The following is a 24,629-nucleotide window of genomic DNA, read 5'->3' as shown; positions in this document are numbered from 1 at the left end:
AAAAAAAATCACCTCGTCCATGTCTTAAATGGTTAGCCTCATATTTAAAGTAGTGTGCCATAGTTCCAGACTTTAATTGCTATAGAATATCACTACCATATCATAATTGTTATATTACTAGACTATAAACCAAAACCCTGGATTAATAATCCAAATGCACAGGTTCAAATCCTACCACTGCTTCTGGGAATTTAAATTCTGTTAATTAAGTGAAAGCTAGTCCAGGTGAAGGTCACTGTGAACTTATTGCACTATTGCAACAATCAATGTGGTTCATTACTTCCTTCAGCAGAGGAAACCGTCCTCACCACTCTCATGTACAAATGTTCCCATATCTCAGAATCTACTATGAAATATTGGTTTTCCAATGAAAGTTCAATGAAGTGGGGCTTCCTGTCCTCAGAGTGATTGGGAGCTGTGATTCAGACAGACTAAATAAAGGGAAAGCTGTCTCCAAGAACAGGTCAATAACAAGAACAGACAGACTGCAAAGGAAGCAGGAAGTGTTCAGGAAAAGAACTGTTTCCTGCAACTAATGTTCTGGGTCTGGAATATGTGTCCTTGGAGGGAGGTGGAAGCAGGTTCAACAGATGCACTTATGTGGGAGCAAAAAACAAGATGCTGGAGGAACTCAACAGGTCAGGCAGCATCCGTGAGAGGGAAATGAACAGTTGACATTTCGAGACCCTTCATCTGGGCTGATCCTTCATTCCTTCATCCAGTCCAGATGAAGGGACTCAACCCAAAGTGTTGACAGTCCATTTCCCCCCACAGAAGCTGCCTGACCCACTGAGTTCCTCCAGCAGATTGTGTGTTGCTCCAGATTCCAGCATCTGCAGTCTCTCGTGTCTGCACTTACAAGGGAACGGGATGAAACACTGCAGGAATGTGTGGAGAGGTACCTTATGGTGTCCTGGAAAGGATCTACAGGGTGCTCAGGCAATGCAAATCTTCTCTCCCTCCAGATACAGTACATTAGCTCCATTCAGCTCCCACCCTTTGCAAGTACTTGATAAGTGTGGCCTCACCAACGTCTCACAAGATGCTGGTGAGGCTCCATTCGGAGTATTGTGTTCAGTGTTGGTCACCCTGTTACAGGAAAGATGCCATTAAGCTGGAAAGAGTACAGAGGAGATTTATGAAGATGTTGCCGGGACTCGAGGGGTTGAGCAGGTTGGGTCATTTTTCTTTGGAGCGTAGGAGAATGAGGGGTGATCTTATAGAGATGTATAAATTCATGAGGGGCATAGATAGAGTGAATGCACACAGCCTTTTTCCCAGGGTTGGGGAATCAAGAACTAGAGGGCACAGGTTTAAGGTGAGAGGAGAGAGATATAATAAGATCCTGAGGGAAAACTTCTTTACTTAGAGGGTGGTCAGTATATAGAATAAGCTGCCAGAGAATCAGAATAAGATTTATTATCACTGACTTATATGACATGAAATGTGTTGTTTTGCAGCAGCAGTACAGAGCAAAGACATAAAATTACTGTAAATTACAAAATTAAATAAATAGTGCAGAAACAAAGGAATAACGAGGTAGTGTTCACGGGTTCATGGACCATTCAGAAATCAGGTGGTTGGGACAGGTACATTAACAACATTTAAAAGGCACTTTCCATGGATGGGAAAGGTTTAGAAGGTTATGGGCCAAACGCGGGCAAATGGGACTAGCTTGGATGGGAATCTTGGTCAGCATGGACCAGTTGAGCCGAAGGGCCTCGTTCTCTGACGTATGACTCTATGACACTTCCTCAGTGAGCTGGGGTCCATTTGGTGGTGGGAGGGGGTCTCGCGATGGGTGGTTGGTTGCTGCTGTTTGACAGATACAGGGGAGGCTGCTTCACTTCTGCCTTTTCTGTCTCCCCCCCCAGTCGCCATGTACCGCGAGCCATCCCTGCACGACATCGGTGAGACAGTCCTGAAGAACACAACGACTCCGAGTAAAAGCACATGTACTTCTGCTGTAATGAATGGGGGCAAACAAGTTAAAAAAAACAAATCGACATAGCCCGCCAGGTCTCAGAGAGGACGCATTCGTGAACCACTGCTCTGTTGGGCAATTTATCCCTGGCAGACTGTTGCCTTCCAATGTCCGTGAGCAGGAACAGCCAGCGACCTCTTGCTCATTGCAGTCTTTGACTATCTCATTGCAAGTGGATAAATCCCAATGCGTAGCTCCTCCTGCAACAAGAAACCTGGATAACTCAGACCATGGATGTCCTTCCCAGACACTGGATGAATGCCTTGTACCTGTTTCCTGTTAACTGTGACACTCCATGAGAATGATTTATCTCACACCCACTCTCGGTGCATTGCCTGCTGACCACACCAATGGAGTCCAATTCTGGCGGAGGCTTGCTCGCTGTGTGAGAGCTGTCGGCAGCTGGATCTTAGACCATTGCTGTAAATCTCTGCTTGTTCAGGAACAAGCCCCTCTCTCTCTTTCTCTCTCTCTCTCTCTCTCTCTCGCTCTCTCTCGCTCTCTCTCTCTCTCTCTCTCTCTCTCGTTTTTTTACACCTAGCTGCTCTGTCTTTTATTCTTGCAGAGACCTGCTGTGTGGGTTTACTTTTTCCGCTATAGAAGAGCGGGGGGTGGGGAATTGAAAGAGCGCTGAGGTGTTTGTGTTGGAACTGCTAGCTAATCACTGGGACCACGGGAATCTTGGGGAGTATTACTGCCAAGTCAGGGCTGGTGTGCCAGCCGGTGAATGAGAAGCTTGCACACTGGCTAATTGATTGTCCTTCAGCTGCACAGGTTGATCGCAGGTAGCAGGAGGGAGTGTGGGTGGTGCCAGTCTGCCCCACCACCTGCTCCTTGGGATCCACCCCTACATGGCGGTGCTGACGCTTGCCTTGACCCATGAGCGGCGCCCCACAGTGAGATCTGGGGCTCAAGCACCCACCCAGCAACCCCATGCCAAATGTTGAGGGCACCCTCTCTGAGCCCAGGATGTTTTGCCCCTGAGGCCAAAGTTCCCTTGAAGCTAGTGCTGAGGGGTGAGGAGGTCAAACTGCGAGCTCTGGCCACGTTGGGAAGCGTGACCCAAGGCTGCCAGTGTGGTTCTGGGCTGCCTACTCTGGCAGCGGCACAGCATAGACCTTGCTGCTCCCCTTGGGAAGGGGAGAAAGGACTTGAGCTGTTGTGGGGAAAATGTACAAGAGAGTTCTTTATTTCTTTAAGCTCAGTGAGTGGTGCTGCTCACTGTACCTGGTGAGTCCTGTGCAACTCCAGGCAGCAGCCAGTCCTTCCGAGGTGCTGAGCACGAGGTGGTTGTCTTGACCCAAACACGTACCAACCAAGAGTCCCAGTGGAAGAGGAGGTGGTCGCTACGGTTCATTCAATCCTCAATTAATTCATTTGTCCAAACAATTCAGTTATTTTTACCATCACAAAACCATCAGAAAGCTGGATTTTATTTGAATATGTGTAATGCTCCATGTTCCTCTTCCAAATTCTCTCGTAGAGAAGCGAAAATTAACTGATTAAAAAGACCCAAAACTGTTCTGTCTACATTACTCTGGTTAGCTAGATTACTGCAATTATGTTAAAAGTGCAGGACATACCAAAATAAAGACTTATTTATTTTAACTCTGGTAGTAATTTTAACATGCATTAGATTTGTTTGTTAATTATTTGTTCTACCCCAATTCTATCAAGTGCTAAGTGCTTTATTCTGATGAAAAAGTAGCAAAGTTCTTAATTACCTCAAAGGGTTAGCAAGCTGGGTAAAATGGCAAAAAAAATCATTAATCCAGGAAAGGCTGTCCTTACAAAGTGAAATCTTTGGGAATACAACACACCTTGACAATATCATCCAAATGAAATCATAACTGTCCCATACAGCAAACCTGAAGCTTCAATAGTTGAATCAAAATTACTTTTGAACATGTTTACGACCAGCACTGCCTCAGAACAAAAATTAGAGTCGTGAAATTCATGGCCCAGTAGATGCCACTTATTATTAATGTAACAAGATTCAACAGTGGAAATCACAAAAGATGTGTTTTGGTTGGGGAAAGAAAACAGACCAAGTGTGAATATACTGAGCTCAGTTGAAAATTGGAAACTAATGGGTGTGCTGCACTGTGAGTTTTCATTATATCAGAGAGGTAACGGTTCATTTAGGGTCCAGAAAACTGACAAATAGGACTTTATAAATGTGATCTCTGGAAGGCAAGCATTGTGCAAATTGAAGCCATTCTGTCGGCTCTTTTGTCCACTTAATGTTGAGCCCAGGTACTGCAACTACTCCACTCCCTTGTTGTGTTTACTGTAGTATAGATGGTTCAAGTGTTGCCACATTACAAGGACTTGTTTGTCAAGCTGCAGGTTTCGTAGTTCTTACAAGCTTGAAAACTATTTAGTAATTTAGTAAGTCTAATATTTCTGATTTATTTTAAAAAAAACTCTAATTTCTGCAGATTGGAAATGCCGCAATGCTGCTGCTAGGCTGCTAATGTATGACACCTGATAACTTTTAGCAATTTCTATCTCATCGTTTGTTCCAATGAAGGACACTAGATTTGTGTTATTTCCTCTTTTTTAAAAAACAATGTAGAAAAAAAGGTTTAAGCACATCGGCCGCCATCGGGGTCTCCGTACTGAACAAATTAAATGCCGTGGATAGTAAAACCCATGTGTGAGTGCAGGTGATGATAAACTGAAGAAAGGCAAGCATTCCTGAAAACAACAGACAGCACGCAGATTTCGACAGTGGACCCTACAGTATGACCCTTGCAAACCAGTTGACTGGTTAAACCTAGGCTGAATTTATTTTTGTAAATGACAATGAGCATATAATTGTTAACCCCTTCTGTGTTTCTTTTATTCTTTAGTTGTTTTATGAGTTGTTCGTGCGAGTGTTTATTCCAAATGAATGGTTGTCCTTGACAAGCTAATTCTTATCACGTTTTAAGAAACAATGGAGCAGAGGGATAGTTTATTCTTTCTACCTTTGTTACTATTTTGTCTCTTGTCTCATATGTTGCATGGGATGAGGGTGACAATGATCAAACTGAACTGCATGTAGTAGGTTGTATGTGTCAAGAACTGTTGGTATGTATTACTAAATTTACATACATATATGCAAAAAAGAGTTTGTCTGCATTGTACAGTTTAAATGTTTATTATCATTTGTTGTACACACAAATACAACATATTGAATAAAATATTTATATGAAGATGCTGTTCAACTGTGGGCCATGCACTTTATGCTAGGAAAATGCACAATGCATCCTGATTCTGTCAGGAGAGACATGGAACACTTTCCCTCAATTCCATCCTGCCCCTGAGTGAACACCAGGGCATGTGTGAGCAAGGTGGGACTGTCTGCAAATCCTTCACCGCTGCATGTCTAAAGCGAGTCTGTGGGGTTTGAGGTGTGGTTTGTGGTGTGCAGAACTGTCTGTAAAGGAACAGGGCATGCCTGGAATTATTTCAGCACAAAAGGAAGGTTACACACTCTCCAGTGGTCCAAAGGCACCACTCTTGAATTGTGATTTGGTTGTTTGCTTCTGTGTGCAGGAAACAGCCAGGTTTGTGGTTCAGCACGGTCAGAAGGAAAACTCACCTGCGCTGGGAGACTGGTTGGTGTTTGGGTAATGAGCGTTCTATCGCGTGTGATGTTTAACCGTGGCATTCAATATTTCATACTGAGTGATTGATAAACGAAATAGCCTCACAGTTAAAAAACAGACACCGGGGTCTAAAGGAAGCCACACCACCATGTTAGTTGTGATCTTCTTGGGCTAGTTATTTAGAGCCGTGTGTTTGAGTGGCAACTGAGGAATTTAAAATTCATTTAATCTTTAAACAAAAACTTGCATTCGTAACCATGGCAACACTGGCCCACATGGTCCCTCACCCAATCTGACTGACACGTGACTCCAAACCCACTGTAGTTTAACACAGGGCGGCACAGTGGTGCAGCTAGTGCTGCCTCATAGCTCCAGAGACCCAGGTTCGATCCCGACCTGGGGTGCTGTCGGTGTGGAGTTTGCACGTTCTCTCTGTGGCCTGGTGGGTTTCCCCCGGGTGCTCTGTCTTCATCCCACAGCTCAACGACGTGATGGTCGGTAGGTTAATTGGTTGCTGTAAGTTGCCGCCAGTGTGCGTGTCATAGGAGAACCGGGGGGAGTTAAAGGTCAGGTGAGAGGGGTTAGGTTATGGGGAAATAAGTGAGGGGAATGAGTCTGATGGGGTTGCTCTTGGAGCCTTCATAGACTCGATGGGTTGAACGGCCTCCCTCTATATCATAAGGATATACTGAGTTTGGGGGCAATTAAGGATGGGCAATAAATGCTGGCCCTGATCGTTACAGACGTGCCTTCTGAATGAACAGTTGCCCCCTTGCTTGGACCAATGAGGGCCAGGCAGCCAGTGGATCCTCACCACCTCCAGGCTCTTCCCAGAAAATTGCAAATTTCAAAAATACTCTGGAAACGATAAATTCAAACTGTATTTCCATAAGATCGCACCAAGTGGGAGCAGGAGGTGGACATCCGACAGCTCCTGCCCTAACAAGCATCTGCTGTGACTCAGTGGACTGCAAGCTTGGGTCATGGGTTCAAGCTCCAGTCTGATACTTCACACAAAAACCTGGGCCAGCACTTTCTTTGCACCTCACAAATAATACTGTCTCCACAAGTGACCTCCTGACACCCCAAGGCTTTTCCGACATCAACACGGCACAACTCAGGAGTGTGAGTTGCCTGGATGAGAGCAGCTCCAACAGCCCTTAAGAAGCTCGGCACCAGCCAGGACACCCTGGTCATATTGGCACCCCATCCACCACCCTGAACAGTCATTCCCTCCACATCAACTCACAGTGGCTGCAGTGCGTACCACCTCCAAAATGCCCTGCACTTACTCACCCAGCACCTCCCAACCCCATGAACTCTATCAGTGAGAGGACAAAGGCAGCAGCTGCAGGTTCCCCTCCATATCACACACCATCCTGATCTAGAAATAGTTCACCAGTCCTTCCACTGTCAAACCCTGGAACCCCCCTCCCCAACAGCACCGTGGGAGCATCCTCACCGAGAAGAACTGCAGCGGTTCAAGAAGGTGGCTCACCACCTCCCCCCCCCCCCCCCCCCAGGGGCAGTTGGGGATGGATGAGGAATGTTGCCAGCAATGCCCACATTCTGAAAAATGAAGGCTCCATCCTTCAGACAGGTGTCATAGATCCCTTGGGACCACTTCACCACTAGCAGCTCAGGCCAGTATTGATCTCTCAGCTAACAATGCTTCATCAAACCTCCGGCCTTTAACATACTTCTCGGTGTGAGAGCTTGCTGCCTTGTATATTAACTCTTGCATTTCCAACAGTACAATAGAACCTGGCCTCGGAGTACTTCATTGGCTATAAAGTGCTTTGAGATGTGAAGGGTGTTGTAGGAACAGAAGACTTTCACTCCTTCTCCCCCACTGCTCAGAATCGACAGCAATGTGCAGAACCCCATCCACCTCTGTTTCAAATATACTCAATGACTAGGCACCCACAGCCCTCCGAGATAAAAAATTCCAGGATCCCTGTTCCTTCGGGATAGGGAGTTCCAGAGAAACACAACCCTTAGGAATAGAGAATTCTAAGGATCACTGGATCTCATGGATGGGGAATTCCACTGATTCATGGCTCTCAGGAATAAAGAAATCCAGGGATTCCCCAGCCCTTAGGGATAAGGAGTTCCAGGGATACCCATCCTTTAGGAATTGGAAATTCCAGGGATCTCCAGCCTTCAAGAAGGGAGAAATCCAGGGATCCCCAGCCTTCGGGGAATTGAAGGGTTTCCCAGCCCTTGGAGTACACCTTGTGTATTCCTGCAAGTGGAACAGACTGACATGGTTTACAGGCGGTCAGAGTGGCCGATGGGAAGGAAAGGTTCCGACAATAAATATAAACAAATACAAAAATCTATTCAGGTGCCTGGTTGGATAGATGGTTTTGGAGGGAATTCACTCATCCCACAGGACCAGTACATTGTGAGCCTAGGTACTCAGGAGATGGGGCCAAGCTTCATGTGTCAACTCCTACCTCTAATGGGAACCTGTTGCTAAGAGGGATTGGACAAGAAGCTAGACTTTATCCATGTAGGAACAGTAGGGAGCAGAAAGTAAAATCTGGCAAGGGGAACTGGTCTTCACTAAAGACCAACAGTTATAGCAATCAGGCCTGAATTCTCTTGAGAAGTTGGAATGTCCATGACAATCCAACACCAGGGTTACCAACCCATTACTACCCATCTGCCACTGGAACCAGAGAGATCTGAGGGAAAATCTATTTTTTTAGTCATTCTATGGATGTGGGCTTCAGAGACTGAGACAGCATTTAGTTGCCCATCCCCAGTTGCCCTTGAGAAGGTGGTGGTGAGCTGCCATCTTGAACCACTGCAATCCTTGAGGTGTGCATACAATGGTGTTAGGAAGTTCCAGGATTTTAACCCAGTGACGGTGAAGGAACAGCGATATATTTCCAAGTCAGGATGGTGGGTGGGTTGAAAGGTCCAGGGGGTGGTGTTTCCCGGGCTTTTGCTGCCCTTGTCCTTCTAGCTGGTAGAGGTGGTGGGTTTGGAAGGCGCTGTCTGAGGACCCTTGGTGAGTTGCTGCAGTGCATCCTGTAGATGGTACAAACTGCTTCTGTGCACAACAAAATATAACTAATATTCTTCTATATTCTGGAATAATTTAATTTTTGCAATGAAAATGTTCAATGTTAGAGAAATAGATGTTTTGTTGACAGTCAGTCAGTTGACCCTTTCATTTTTGGGTGGCAATGCAAAGATGGACACGTTGGCAGACCAATAGTGTGATTGTGGGCTGGGGTAGTTGGATTGAGGGAGACAACTGCTGCAGCCTCCAGATGGGATCTCATTGCCAGTCCCACAGCCAGTTTCTTGGGACGAGGGTGAAACAGAGCGTACAGCAGAGAAGCAGGCCATCCAGCCCCTCTGTTCCTGCTCCACATCAACCTCCTCCCACCACTCTCCACCTCCTCCTCCCATCTCTCTCTCTATGCTTCTCCCCCTCATGTGTTTATCCAACTTCCCCATTAACATCAGTACTGTCATTCACCTCGACCCTTCCTCAAGGGAGCGAGTTCCATATTCTCCCTAGTTTCTGGGGAAATGTTCTCCTGAATTCCTGATTCCATTTAATGGAGATCAAGTTACGTTGAGCTGTCCTACTTTTGGATACCCCAACAAGTGGAAGTGATTCCTCTACACCTGTCCTATCAAATGACTTTAACGTCAGAGGAAAGAGCCAAGATTTTTTTCCCTTTGCCCAAAGGTTCATCCATCCCCTCAGTCCCAACATCACCCTTGTGAATGCTTTGGCATCTTTGCCAGTGTCTCAACATCTTACTTGTAATAAAGAGAACCATGCACCCTGCTCCAGGTGTGATTTACAGACTGGTTGGGTGCAGGCAAGTATAGAGGCCAGATGATAAGAAAACCTTGGGCATAACTGACTGAATGTCAGTTTTGTACCATGGAAGAGGTTGGTAAAGTTATTGGACTAGTAGCCACAGTTCTGGACCATTGATCCAGGACCATGGGTTCAAATCCCACCATAGCAGCAAGGAAATTTCAATTCATGTAATGAAATGATTCAGGAACTAAGGGGAGAAAAATTCATCTCAGTAACCCCAAAACTATCAGATAATGAACCCATTTGGTTCACTACTGTTCTTCAGGAAAGGGAATCTGCCATCCTTGCTGAGTCTGGTCTATATGTGACTCCAGAACCACCAATTTCTGGTTTCATTACTGCCTCCTCAATTCAGGGGTAGTTGAGGATGGACGATAAATGGCACTGCCATAGACTTTGAACAAATAAATTTCTCATAGTGGTACCAAGGGTTAATTAAGTCCAGATGAAGGGTCTTGATCCAAAAAGTTGACTGTCCATTCCCCTCCACAGACACTGCCTGACCCGCTGAGTTCCTCCAGCATTTTGTATGTTGCTCCAGGTTCCAGCATCTACAGGCTCTTTTTTCTCCATTAAGAGTTAATTAGTAGGTTCACAGAGACATGCAGCATGGAAACAGTCCCTTCAGCCACTGAATCCACACTGACCATCAACCACCTGTTTGCACTCATTCTCCCCACACACCCCCCCCCCCCAGATTCTACCACTCATCCACATGCAGCAGCCAATGATCCCACACATCTTTGGGATGTGGGGCAAAACCAGAACACCCGGGGGAAACTGATCCCGTCACAGAGAGAATGCAAACTCCACACAGACAGCACCCGAGGTCAGGATTGAACCTGGGTCACTGGAGCTGTGAGGCAGCGGCTCTCCCAGCTGCCCCACTGTGCTGCCCAAGTCTTTGAGAATTTTGGGCAACCATTTTATACCTCAGCAGTGATAATGCATGTCAATGGAAGCAGCTCATCATCACACATTTCCCACTCTTGGTAAAGTGTAACATCACCTCCCTTCTCTCTGATGCTGAATATTTAAGCCAAATACACAGACCCGATGTCAACTATCAAGGGTTTGGACCCAAGTCCAACCCTGCTGTCTTATTTACTGCTGTTCTGCTCTTTCATCTGCAACTTCTCCACCCAAAGCACAGCTGCAGGTCGGTCCTGGTAATTTAACGAGAAGCATCACTTCCTTTGATTGAATGTTCCTTCAATCAAGATGTTCTCGGCAAAGAACTCATCCCAATAATCAGGATGAATTCTCCTCACAGAAAAGCATGATTCATGCCTTAATGCATCAATTTCAAAGTGACTAAATCCATGATAAAAATGAATTTGGTTTCCAGAGCCAGTACATTAGCTGCAGATCTCAAGGACATTCCCAACTTTTGAGGGAACATCTCACACTTTTCTGTTTTAAGGATCTGATATACAACTTTCTCAATTAATGCTACAAACAATCTGCTGGTGGAACTCAGCAGGTTGAGCAGCATCTGTGGGAGGAAAGGAATTGTCTGTTTATTGACTTATCTATGTGGGACTTGGATAAGTACATGACCAGCAAAGATTTACAGGGCTGTGGGGGAAGAGGAAGAGTGTGCACTAATCGGGGATTCTCTCACAGGCTGGATTCTATCGCTAACTTTATTAATGTGCAGGCATGGTTCAGCGGGTGGAGCTCCTGCCTCAGGTCTCTCTCTGGAAGGGTGAGCCCAGGAATTCAGGCTGACACTTAGGGTTCATTGTCAGAGGTGTGACCAAGGCAAACAAAGGCACACTTAACGATTAATCAAAATCAAAAGAATCGCAAATGCTGGAAATGTGAAACCAAACCAGAAAATGCTGGAAACACTCAGCAGGTCAGGCAGCCTCCGTAGAGAGAGAAACAGAGAGACATCTGATGAAGTTCCAAGACCTGAATTGATAACCCTATTTCTCTCTCCACAGATGCTGCCTGACCTGCTAAGTGTTTCCAGCATTTTCTGTTACTGCTTCATGTTTACAGATAGGATACGTTAAACACAGATCAAATCAATTGATCAATGCCTCCTCTCTCAGGTGACGGAAGGAAGAGATCTCATTTCACTTATTTTCCCAATAGTCCAGGCCAGTATGCACCCCTCTGTCAGATTGTCTGATCATTGTTGCAGTGGGTTCTTGCTGTGTATGTATTAGTTGCCATGCCTCCTGTACAATAACAATGAGAACACTTCAAGATTCCTGCAAAGTGCTTCGTTAATCCACAGATCGTGAAAACTGCTGGAATCCATTAGCAACATCAGAAAGATGGGTTCTAAAAATAGAAGTTACCAATAAAAGCACATAATTATTCTTAATAAATGGAACTTGTTAAAAGGGATGGTCTTTGTATGATACATCATTTTGAAATGGCCCAAAGGATGGGTTTCTGCGCAGTGTTGCATCATTTATGATGTCGATCGTAACATAATTTCATTGTACTGCTTTAATAGAGTTATTTTTAAAGAATTTTAATGAAGAAAATTACCATTTTTTATCTGTTATTGTGTATGTGAATCAATTTCTTGGAATTGCTTACAAACCAGAGAGGCTCAGCAATTGCTTAAAAGTGTCATTCATTTTATTTAAAGTGTAAGTAAACCTTTATAAAGGCGTGCTTAAAGATAGACAATATTAGCAAGCTCTAAGTGTTGCTTAAATCACTTAATCAATGACTGTTGGCCCCTGTACAAATCCAGGTTTATTGAAACATTCATCTGTAAATCAGTCAAAACTCTCAGCCAATTGCAGATTTACAACAGCATTTCCTCATAATTAGCCATTCACTCATTTAGTAATAACCTGAACAGCACATTATTGTAATGACCTCAATTTCTAAGTGTTAGCTTTGCATACAAGGAAACTGTTTGCCACTGTATCTGTAGATTATAAGTTACTGAAGCAAGTCATTAAAACACATCATTCCTGACAATATTATGTTTGCCAGATTCCCAGGCCAATAACTATTTATTATTAAAGGTCATCTTGCCGCTTACGCTGGTGTGTTGGTGGTAAAGCCAGTATCTTCCTCTAGACCATGGCAAGAAACAGTCCTAAAATGAAAACATTAGAAAGTGAAGATGTTTATTGGTGACTGCAGTGCATTTCAAAATATCCTTAATCACCTGTGGTAGAAACTAAGCCACCTTTTATGTTCCTGTTGAACCATCAGTAGCTCTCTGATCCAATCCAGATCTCACAAGCATTCCCAGTCCATTCATCCCAGCAGTCACAGATTCCACAGTTACAGACTCCATTCCCTGCAACAAGACATGGATAGGAAAGGGTTAGAGGGATATGGGCAACTTGGTCGGCATGGATGAGTTGGGCCGAAGGGCCTGTTTTCCATGCCTTATAGCTCTATGACTCTGTGACTCTAAGGCAGCAGCAGTGTTGCAATTAAGTCAAAGAACAGTGACTCCAAAAGCAGCCTACTGAAAATCCAAAATAAAACAAACAGAAAATGGTGTCTCTCCATCACCACAGTTGCTGTCTGACCTATTGAGCATTTGACTGCAGTGTTTCAATGTATGAATTCATTGCAGCTTCAAAGATCTCCATTTGAGGCTATGTTCAGGGGCTGTGTTTTATGCTTTTTAATGAGGCTGCATGTTATTGAAATCAGAGGAACAATAGCAGAATGGTTAAATGAACGAACCAGTAATCCAGAGGACTATTATCCAGACACAAGAGTTCAAATCCCACCACAACAGATGTGGAACTTAAACTCAGATACATCGATCGGTGATAAAAATCCAGCTGCAGTAATAGTGACTGTGAAACTGCCACATTTTCATACAAACTCTTCTGGTCCTTTGCTGAGGTAGCACAACCGTCTTTACCTGGTCTGACCCAAATGTGACTCCAAACACATTGCAAGAGGACTCTTAACTGCCTCCTGAAGCTGTGCAGGAAACCATTTGGGTCAAGGCAACCAGGGGTAGGTAATAAATGGAACTGAAGCAATGGGACCCACTGACAATGGGAGCATGAACAAAATTAAGAAACGTGATCAACTCCTCCCACATATTGATTATTATGGATTCATGTCTTAAAGAATCTGCTGAGCAGTTTTAACCTGATCATAAGAAATACAAGCAGAGTAGGCCATTAGGCCCTGCATTCATACTTCGCCATTCAGTAAGATCATGGCTGATCTCAATGCGATTGGTAATTGGTTTATTACTGTCACATGTACCAAGATACAGTGAAAAACTGGTTTGCAAGTCTCACATACAGATCATTTCAAAAAGGTACATCGAGGTAGTACAAGGGAAAAGCAATAACAGAATGCAGAATATAATGTTACATTTACAGAGAAAGTGCAGCGCAGGCACACAATAAGGTGCAAGGGCCATGATGAGGTAGATTGAGACATCAAGAGTTCACCTTTATTGTACAAGAGTCTTACAACAGCAGGATAGAAGCTGTCCTTGAGCCTGGTGATGCATCTTTTCAAGCTTTAGTATCTTCTGCCCAATGGGAGGGGGGAGAAGAGAGAATGTCCGGGGTGGGTGGGATCTTTGATTAAGTTGGCTGCTTTCCTGAGGCAGCGGGAAGTGTAGACAGAGTCCATGGAGGGGAGGCTGGTTTCCGTGATGTGCTGAGCTGTGTCCACAACTCTCTGCAGTTTCTTGCAGTCTCAGGCAGAGCAGTTGCCATACCAAGCCGTGATGCATCCGAATAGGATGCCTTCTATGCTACATCGATAAAAATTGGTGAGGGTTGAAGGGGACATGCCGAATTTCATTAGCGTTCTGAGGAAGTAGGGGGGCTGGTGTGCTTTCTTGGCCATAGCACCTATGTGGCTGGACAGGACAAGTTGGTGATATTTACATCTGGGAACTTGAAGCTCTCAGCCATCTTGACCTCAGCACCATTGACACAGACAGGGGCGTGTATTCCGCCCTGCTTCCTGAAGGCAATGACCAGCTCTTTTGTTTTGCTGACACTGAGGGAAATGTCATTGTCTTGACACCATGTCACAAGGCTCTCCATCTCCTTCCTACGTTCCTGCCCACCCCCGGTAACATTTCACCCTGTCAACTCCCCTCAGGGTCTCCCCTCAGGGTCTTCCTACATTCCTGCCCACCCCCGGTAACATTTCACCCTGTCAACTCCCCTCAGGGTCTTATAAGTTTCAGTCAAGTCCCCTCTTACTCCTCTACACTCCAGCTGATACAAGCTGAGCCTGTCAAACTTTTCCTCATTAGACAACCACTCATTCCATGTATTAATCTAGTAAACCTTCTCTGAACTGTGTCCAATGCATTAACATCTCTCCTTAATTAAGGAGACCAACATTGTACACAGTACGCCAGATGTAGTCTCACCAATGCCCTCTATAATTGAAGCATCACCTCCCTACTTTTGTATTCAATTCCCCTTGCAACGAATCATAAAATTCTCTTAGTTTCCTAATTACTTGGCTGTCCCTGTACACCATCCCTCTTCAGCTCAGAGTTCTGCAATTGTTCACTGTGTTGATAAAATGCTTTTAAACATTTGTTTCTGTCAGAATGAATATATTCCTGACGAGCAGGGAGGTGGAAGGTTACCAGGGTAGACGGGAATGTGGGGTTGAGGATATAATCACTGCAGCCACGATTTTGCATTATCCTCCATTTGGCAGATCTTTGCCCACTCACAACCTCTCTCTACCCCTTGCTTCCTCTTTATATCCTCTTCAAAATTTACTTTTCCACTTATCTCTGTGGCATTCAGCAGATTAAACAGCCATATATCTCCAGTAACTTCATCCAGGTCATTTATATAAACTATAAAAAGCTGAAGCTCCAGCTCACTCATTACACCATGCCAATCAGAACAAGACCCATTTATACCCATGCTCTGCTTCATGCTGACCACACAGTCTTTCATCCACACCAATATGTTACCCCCTACATCAGAAGCTTTTAGCTTCCTCAATGACCTTTAATGCAACACTGCCTCCTGGAAATGTAATTGAAGTACACCTCACCAGTCAAAGATTCCCAACCCAATCTGTACTGTAGAGAGTTGTGGACACAGCTCAGCATATCACAGAAAACAGCCTCCCCTCCATGGACTCTGTCTATACCTCTCACTGCCTTGGTAAAGCAGCCGGCATAATCGAAGACCCCACCCACCCCGGACATTCTGTCTTCTCCCCCCTCCTATCGAGCAGAAGATACAAAAGTCTGAAAGCACACACCACCAGGCTCAAGGACAGCTTCTATCCCGCTGTTATAAGACCATTGAACGGTCCCGTAGTACTATAAGATGAACTCTTGACCTCACAATCTACCTCGTTATGACCTTGCACCTTGTTGTCTGCCTGCACTGCACTTTCTCTGTAACTGTAACACTTTATTCTGCATTCTGTTATTGTCCTCCCTTGTACTACCTCAATGCACTGTTGTAATGAATTGATCTGAATGGACGGTATTCGAGACAGGTTTTTCACTGTACCTCGGTACATGTGACAATAATAAACCAACTTAAATTTAATTTATTCCTACTCCCTCCTTTCTGTCCATTAACCAATCCTCAGTCGCTGCCAGTATATTACCTTAAATCAATGCGTCCTCTTGTGGCACTATCGAAACCCTACGGATATACAGTACATCACCTTCACAGCTTTCCCCTTGTTGGTGCTGCTAGTTACAATCTCAAAAAATGTTAATTAATTTGCCAAACATGCTTTTGTTTTCATAAATCCTCACTGACTCGGCCCTACTCCATTATTATTTCAAAGTTCCCTGTTAGCCTCTCCTTAATAACATTTACCCAGCTGCTGACGTCAGACTAACTGATCCATACCATTCTCTCTTCTCTCTGCCTGCTTTCCTACATAATTGGATTGCATTTGCTAACTTCCCGTCTATGGGAACCAGTCTAGAATCGATGGAATTTTGGAAGTTGACTGCCAAATGCATCCAATATCTCCACAGCCACCTCTTTCCAAACCTCGGGATGCAGATCATCAGGTCCTGGGTATTTATTAACTTTCAGGCCCAATGATCTCTCTAATCTGACTCTTTTTCACGAATGCTAACTTCTTTCATTTTCTCATTCATTCTGGACTTCTTGTTCTCCACTAATCCTCGGAAGGTTTCTTACTGTTTTTCATGAGGGGAGGCGCAAAATATTTGTTTAACTTCCCTGCCATTTCCCTATTCACTGATATAATTTCCCCTGCCTCAGTGTGTGAGGGATGCACATTAACTTTGATGAGTCCTTTTCTTTTCATGTATGTACATAAGCTTTCAATCTGTTCTGACATTTCTCACCAGCCTGCTCTTGTATTCTTCCCTTTTCCTCATGTTTGATCAGAGTTGGGCAACTTCTGGGAGGTCATCTGGCTGATGGTTCTCTCTACTTGTGTCTCATGTACTAGTTAGACATGTGTGCTTCTCTAACACCAGCTGTGCTTTTTCGAAGAATTTCCACTTTTGTCACTATAGAGAGATACAGCGCAGAAACAGGCTGGTCAACCCAACAAGTCCGCCCCAACCATCCGCCATGCATTAATACTGAAGCTACACTAATCCCATTTTATTCTCCCCATAGTCCCATCAATGCCCCCCAGGCTCTACCACACATACCACCTCAGGGCAAACACAGTAGCTATTACAGCGCCAGCAACCCAAGTTCAATTCCGGCCACTGTCTGTAAGGAGTTTGTACGTTCTCCCCATGTCTGTGTGGGTTTCCTCTGGGTGCTCCGGTTTCCTCCCACATTCCAAAGACGTATGGGTTAGGAAGTTGTGGGCATGCTATGTTGGCGCCAGAAGCGTCGCGACACTTGCAGGCTGCCCCCCAGAACACTCTACGCAAAAGGTGAATTTCACTGTGTGTTTTGATGTACATGTGACTAATAAAGAAATCTTATTTTATCTTAGGGTCAACACATAGCAACCAATTAACCTACTGATCCTCACATGTTTGGGATGTGGGAGGAAGCCGGAGCACCTGGGGAAACCAACACAGTCACCGGAAGTACGTGCAAACTCCACATAGACAGCACCCAAGGTCAAGACTGAACCCAGGTCAATGGAGCTGTGAGGCAGCATCTCTCCTAGCTGGTCCACCGTACTGCCCAGCAGCATAGCGGACTTACACCATGATGTATGTGTGCCATTTCGAAGTGAGCTGGAAAATCTTTCCGTGTGCAAACTACTACTTCAAAATAATTTCAGCCACAACTCCAGGGCTTCCGAGGGCGTTTGAGATGAAGCACACAACCTCTCCAGGAAAGTTGCATTATCATTGAAATCAGTAAAGAACTGGCCACTCCAGTCCCTGCCAGCTTCTGGTTCTGATGAATATTTAATTTGATGCCATTAAACAGTTAACTAACTTCTCAATTTTCCAGTTGAAATGTCACATAAGGCCACCTCCTACAAAATTTTGCAATAAATTTATTGCAAATTGCAGTATACCATTAAAGCACTTCTCTGATGGAATATTCTGTAATGATGCTATTTCCCATTCTCAATTTTCATGAGTAATTTACTTCTCTTCATCTCTCAGGATTTTAAAAGGCCTTGCCACCTCCCACACAGTTTCCTAAAGGTTTAACTGAAAGTGTTTGTCAGGGATGTCAGGTAATTGGACAAGTACCTGTGAGCACAGAGTGATTGGAGGTTACAGCAAGTGTGGTGCTGGATCAAATGAGGGAGTTGAAAACTCACAAAATAACAAACCAAATTAGGCGCTTTCTTCATTAATGAAAAATTTTCAGATCTATTTTAAGCTACTACCAGGCATTATATCTCCGAATTTTCTTCACACTTAAATTCATGTCAGTCAATTTTCACTGATAAATTCAAGGAAAATTATAGTCTTTTGACTTACTCCTGATCTCCCTCAACCTTCAGCGCAACATCTGCCAAAGACTTGTCCTACTCTTCAATATGAACCCCTTCCATTCGGAACTAAAGATACATGAGTATTTTCAGAATCTTAAGCCATCGCAATTGTTTTTCCAGCAGATAAATTATAATTGAGGAACTGCAGCTTCTAATGTGTGCAGTCAGGGAATCAATCTAACAATTCGCACCTCTTACAGTGTAGCCTTCCCTCAGTACAGCACTCGATCATCAATTTAGATGTTAATGCATGAGTCTTTGGACAGAACTATAACCTCCAGACTCCTGAGGGTGATGTCCACTGAAGCACAAGAAAACATAGGCTTCCTGCTCTTGCAGTTAGTTTGAATGGGGCCATAAATATATAGCCAACATCTCAGACACTCTTTCAGACACTTGAACTTGTCAAAGTTGTGACTCTAAGTAAGCTGTTTATTTCAGCTCTGTGAGACAGAGACATATCTTTCTACATCTTTTAATGTATTAGTGCAGTCTTGGAATTAATTCTATTAAAAACTGGAAAGACTTTGCAATTGCTTAATTGTTTAAATGTCTGAAATCTGAATTCTTTTATCTACCCTCCCCAGAGTCTTGGTGCCCTTTAGAGATGAATTATGCTGCTCCAACATTTTGATGGCTACTGCCAAGGCTGTCAGGAAATTTTGGTTTAAGCATCTGATGGCAACAACAGAGGAAATTTCATCATCGATTCTCAACCACAGCAAGAGAGGGGATTACAGGCCAATTATTCATTATCTTTACAACAAGCGAGTGTCTTTCTGTGGTGTTGGTCTCATTTGAAAATGTATCAGACAAGCCACTGCTAACTTAAGATGTTCTGCCACATTAGAAATGAAACTCCTGAGGATCCAATATGTTGGTTGTTCAATTTTCTAGCAACAAACTAATAGGAAATCATTTATTCCTTTCTCACCCTGTCTTCTCACACCCTCATTGCATGAACTCTCTAGACTGTTATCGAAGTTTCACTTTACTCAAAGCAAGTAATCCCTAACGTGCATGTTGGATAATGGCACCAATCATCACACATCTGCAGTCTCTTGGGCCAACATACATCCCTCATCCAGTTTTTCTTGGAAATAGATCATCAAAGCCATATGCTGTCGATGTGACCTCCTCTATATTGGTAAGACCAAACACAGACTGCTTCACCAACTGCTGCACTCCCTCCGCCCTGGCCGTCTGGAGCTCCCGGTGACCAGACATTTTAATTCCGCTCCCCATTCCCACACCAACCTGTCTGTCCTCGGCCTCCTCCACTGCTAAATTGAGGCTAAACGCAAACTAGAGGAACAGCCCCTCCTATTCCCCCCGGGCAGTCTACACCCCGACGGCACGGACAGTGAATTCTCCAACTTCCAGTAACCGCTCCCCCTCTGCCCCTTTTCCCTCTCCTCCTGACGCACCCAGTTCCTCCTACACCCACCCCAGCCCCCACCACCCTGTCTCTTTCCCCTCCTCCACCCTCCATCTGCCCATCACCCACACACCCCTCCCACTGGGTCCCCTCCCCACTGTTCCCATCTCCCCTCCCCGCCTCCTTCACTTGGTTCCAGGCTCCACCTCCCCCTCCTGTCAGATCCCACCGTCTGCAGCCCTGTGTCACCTCCACCTGTCACCTCCCAGCCTCTGTCACTGTTCCCACCCCCCCCCTCCGTCTGCCCATCACCCCTCCTCACCTGGATCCACCTATCGCCTGCCAGCTCTTGCCTCACCCCTTCCCCTCACCTCTTTATACCAGCCATCTCCCCTATCAGTCAGATGAAGAGTCTCAACCGAAAATGTTGACTGTCCATTTCCGTCCTCAGATGCTGCCTGACCCTTGAGTTCCTCCAGCAGATTGTGTGTTGCTCCAGATTCCAGCGTCTGCTGTCTCCGGTGTCCCCATAAAACCATATTGCTGCTTATGGGAACTTGCTGTACACAAACTGACGTCTGTGTTTCCCACATTGCACCACTACAGAAAGACATTTCATGGTTGCTAAACACTCTGGGACACCCTGCTCTTGTTAAAAGCATTTTAAAAGTACAAGTCTTTATCCAGGCTTTTTCCAAAGAGGCATTTCAATACCCAGGAATTTGCTGCTGACATTGAACATCAGCAGACTTCTGCTGATGTCTGGAAAAATTACGGACATTTTGTTGGTCCTCTTATGTTGATTTGCTGGTCAGTACCATTCCAGTCCCACGTGGTGAGGATGTGATATCATGAAGGTGTGTGGATGGGCCAGAGGAAGCTCCACCAACAAAAAACTTCGACAGTCAGCAAAGCCATGTCTTCAGCTTTGCCAGCTGTCGAAATGGCCAAGGATATTGCATTTTCTAGCTGTCCCTGGCATTCAAAAACTATAACAATTAAAAAAGAAGTAATTGTTATAAGAAAAATTTTTTAAAATTGAATCACTTAAAATACTTGCAAATAATTTTAAAAAGTTGTGTTACCTCCCTCTTGCCCTTCTGCCTCTGCATTAAGATGAGAGGGCTCACTGATCCAGTGACAGGTCTAACCCTGTACAAGTCCACCACCTGTTCCCCGATGTGAGTGCTGGGAAAGTGCGCCGTGATTCTGCTCTGCCACCAGGCTCTGTGAGTGTCCAGCCAGCTAGGAACTTCCGTGTTCACGTGCAAGTTCCAAACTTCCTGACCCTTATGAGTGATGATGAGCACATGATTGGCCCATCACTGCTGACATCTCCTGGCAAGCCCCAGCGTGTTATCACAACACATTTATACTCTGATAATCCACAGTTTGACAAAGTAGGGACTCAGAGAAAAACGTTCACTCTTTCCTTTAATAAAGGCAGGGACTGGAAACACTCAGCAGGTCAGGCAGCATCAGTGGGGAGAGAGACAACAGTCATTACCCTGAGAGTTAACGTCTCAGAGTAACGACCTTTCTTCAGAAGACGTTTCCTTCACAGCTGATCTAAGCTTTACCAGATTCACCAATTCTAATTTCTTGTGACAGTTTTTAGTAGTTTGATTTTTCAGAGGCTATCAGGTTGTAAGGCATCTAAAATTGGATTTGCAACCCTTCACTGAAGTCCATTTGTAGCTCTTGGCACCTTCAATATAAAAATCAATAGTGGCAGTGCATTGATCTGATACTTGGTATCTGATGAAGCAGGCTACTTGATTGCTGTATAATTGATTGGTAAAACCATATGTCCAAATGTTTGGATCTTATTTTCCGAAGAGTAATGCTGCAAGTATTCTTGACTTAGAGCCCTAGGCTGTGGCCAGACTGAGATCCAGGAAGATTCTGAATTTTAAATATAGTGGTGAGTGGATTTTTTTACCACAGTAGTGGTTGCTGACTAACTTGGAATGTAAGAAGTTGGTTCCTCCTCCTGAGATAACTCATGGCTGATGTGATCTGTTCCCCATTGCCCTTGACTCCCCAAGAGTTCAAACATCTGTCAGTCTCCTCCTTGAATACATTCAATGGCTCCACCTCCATAGGTAGAGAATTCCAAAGGTTTACCACCTCCTAAAATTCCTCTCCATCTCCATCTGAAATGGGCCACCCCTTATTCTGAGACAATGCAAGATACCCCCACCAAGGCAAGGATCCCCTCAACATCGAAATCAATATTGGGAGTTAGAAGGAAATTCTGTTTATCCAGCCTCACTCCTGTCAGACTAACAGAGAGGTGAATGATCACAATGTAATGCTGAAGAGTTACTAATAAAAGAAATAGATTGTTAGGTGGTTGAGCTGGATATTGGCCATCTCCTAGAGAAAGTACTACCTTGGTGGGGTGCTGCTGCCTTAGGAGACCGTGCCAAGTAATTATATCTTGTAACATTGAAGACAACTGCTGCAAATAAAGATTGGTGAGTGAATGAGAGAGTGATGTCCACGTCAACAGACTAGTTCAAAGGGAAACCACAATGCACAACTGTGGTTCATATTTAACCACAGGCTAGTTCAGTTGTTCTGGCCATTGTTAGTTACTCTGTCCAAGGATTGGAGGAGCAAAGTCAGGAGGGATTATGTGCACTCACACCGTGTGGATTCTGGTCTCCATGTTAAATAGGTTGACGTGAGGATGGGGAGGAAGGGGAAGCTGGATAAATACACGAGGGAGTGACGATGGGGGGGGAGATGGCGATGGGGAGATGGAGAGGGGTAGGAGAAGGTTGGTGTGGAGCAGTTAGATAACGTCTGTTTCAATGCCATACAATATGAAGTGCTGCAGCATGTTTCATAGGGAGAAGGATTCCCAGAACACATCTAGTCTGGGCAGCAGCATTAGGTTAATGGTCCTGCCCTGCTGCTAGTCTGTGGAGCTTGGACTCTCAGCTAGAGCAGAGGAACCGGTGCTGCCTGGAGGTGACTCTGAGCAAGGACCAAGCCCTCAGTATAAAATGTACTGGTTGGAGTGGGTGAGCGGGCCTCTGAATGTTTAGTTGCCTGTCGGGCAATTCAGTGCCCAGGGTCCAAGTCCACAGCTCCCTGAAAGTGGCAACACAAGTAGACAGGGTGGTAAAGAAGGCTTATGGCATGCTTGCTTTCATTGGTCAGGGCGTAGAGTAAAAGAGGCAGAGTATAAAACTTTGGTTAGGCCACGCTTGGAGTACTGTGAGCAGTTCTGGTCGCCCCGTTACAGGAAGGATGTGGAAGCTTTGGATAGGGTGCAGAAGAGGTTCGCCAGGATGCTGCCTGGATTAGAGAGTATGAGCTATAATGAACCGTTGGACAATTTTGTTTTTTCTGGAGCTTTGGAGGCTGAGGGAAGACCTGATAAAAGTTTATAAAATGATTAGAGGCATATATAAAGTAGACAGTCAGAATTTTTTTTTCCAGGGTAGAAGTGTAAAATGTTTGAGGACATGCATTTAAGGTGAGAGAGGGAAACTTTAAAGGGGACGTTTTTTACACAGAGAGTGGTGGGTGCCTGGAATGCACTGCCAGGGGTGGTGGTGGAGGCAGGTACGATAGTGGTGTTCAAGAGGCTTTTAGACAGGCACATAGACATGCAGGGAATGTAGTGATATGGATCATGTGCAGGCAAAAAAGGATTAGTTTAATTCAGCATCATGGTCAGCAAAGACATGATGGGCCGAAGGGCCTGTTCCTGTGCTGTACTGTCCGGTGTTCTATGTTCTCTATAAAACATTAACTCTGTTTCTCTCTCTCTCTCCACAGAAGCCGCCTGGCCTGCTGAGCACCTTTTGCTTTTACCACCAGAACAAACTCAATTTAACTTAAATGATGAAGGAAGGTTGTACACCTGAGGCTTGTTGAAGAGTAAGTGAGGAGCAGGGTAAGGGGTGAGGGTGATAGGATCTAGTTGGAGTATTGAGGAAATGAAGATGTTTAACAGGGATCATTGGGTGAAGGGGGAAAACTGGGGCCCCCTGTTGAGGGGAGTAGGGAACAAGGGGACAGATCCTTAAATCTAAAGCTCAGTCATCGGGGGTGATATCAGGAACCTCTTCCCCACACGCAGGACAGTGGGAATCTGGATCCCCTCACTGTCCCCCCTCAAAAGAAAGGCCCCCAATGCTGTTGGGGTCAAGAGTCAGCTGAAAATTCCAAAGGTGTGGTCGTTCAATTGCTTTTGGTCTGAGGGCTACAGAAGCAAGCCACAGATGGAGGTATGGTAGCGGTGAACGGTAGAGGTATAGTAGAGTTCTGCCATGAATACAAAGTCACAAGAACACAAAGAAACAGAGCAGGAGGAGGCCACTCTGCCCCTCAATCCTGCCCCACCATTCAGTATGATCATGGCAGGCACGGTAGCGTAGCGGTTAGCATAATGCTTCACAGCGCCAGCGACCCGGGTTCAAATCCGGCCGCTGTCTGTAAGGAGTTTGTACATTCTCCCCGCGTCTGCGTGGGTTTCCTCCGGGTGCTCCGGTTTCCTCCCACATTCCAAAGACGTACAGGTTAGGAAGTTGTGGGCATGCTATGTTGGCGCCAGAAGTGTGGCGACACTTGCGGGCTGCCCCCAGAACACTTCGCAAAAGATGCATTTCACTGTGTGTTTCGATGTACATGTGACTAACAAAGATATCTTATCTTATCTTATTTATGCCGGCCTCAACTCCTCTTCTGTCCCAGTTCCCTATCACCTTCAATTCCTCTATATTTCAAATATTTATATATCTCCACCTTAAGTATATCCAATGATCCGGCCTCCACCCCCCTCAGGGGCAGAGATTTCCAGAGATTCACCCCCCTCTGAGAGAAGGAATTTTGACACACCTCAAAACTAAACCACCTGCCCCTTATTTTGCAGTTTCCAATGTCCCCTTGTTCATGACTCTCCATCTTGTGGAAACATCTCAACATCTG

General features: G+C 45.0%; 2 protein-coding genes across 5 annotated transcripts in view; one reads left to right on the top strand and one right to left on the bottom strand.

Moving 5' to 3' along the window:
- Positions 1–5,078, top strand: part of fgf14 (fibroblast growth factor 14) — a 339,581-nt gene extending 334,503 nt beyond the window's left edge. For all 4 annotated transcript variants that reach the window (XM_052026634.1, XM_052026633.1, XM_052026635.1 and 1 more), the window contains one exon: positions 1,875–5,078. In XM_052026634.1, the coding sequence (XP_051882594.1) occupies positions 1,875–2,011 (137 nt within the window). In that variant the 3' untranslated portion in view covers positions 2,012–5,078. The remainder of the gene's footprint in view (positions 1–1,874) is intronic.
- Positions 5,079–12,012: 6,934 nt separating this feature from the next.
- Positions 12,013–24,629, bottom strand: part of itgbl1 (integrin, beta-like 1) — a 111,353-nt gene continuing 98,736 nt past the window's right edge. The window contains 2 exon segments of the mRNA XM_052026320.1: positions 12,013–12,506; positions 12,600–12,713. Of these exon segments, the coding sequence (XP_051882280.1) occupies positions 12,622–12,713 (92 nt within the window). The 3' untranslated portion in view covers positions 12,013–12,506; positions 12,600–12,621.

Source organism: Pristis pectinata, chromosome 11 (assembly GCF_009764475.1).
Source record: "Pristis pectinata isolate sPriPec2 chromosome 11, sPriPec2.1.pri, whole genome shotgun sequence".
Taxonomy (NCBI): Eukaryota; Metazoa; Chordata; class Chondrichthyes; order Rhinopristiformes; family Pristidae; genus Pristis; species Pristis pectinata.
This window is presented reverse-complemented; position numbering and strand designations above follow the sequence as displayed.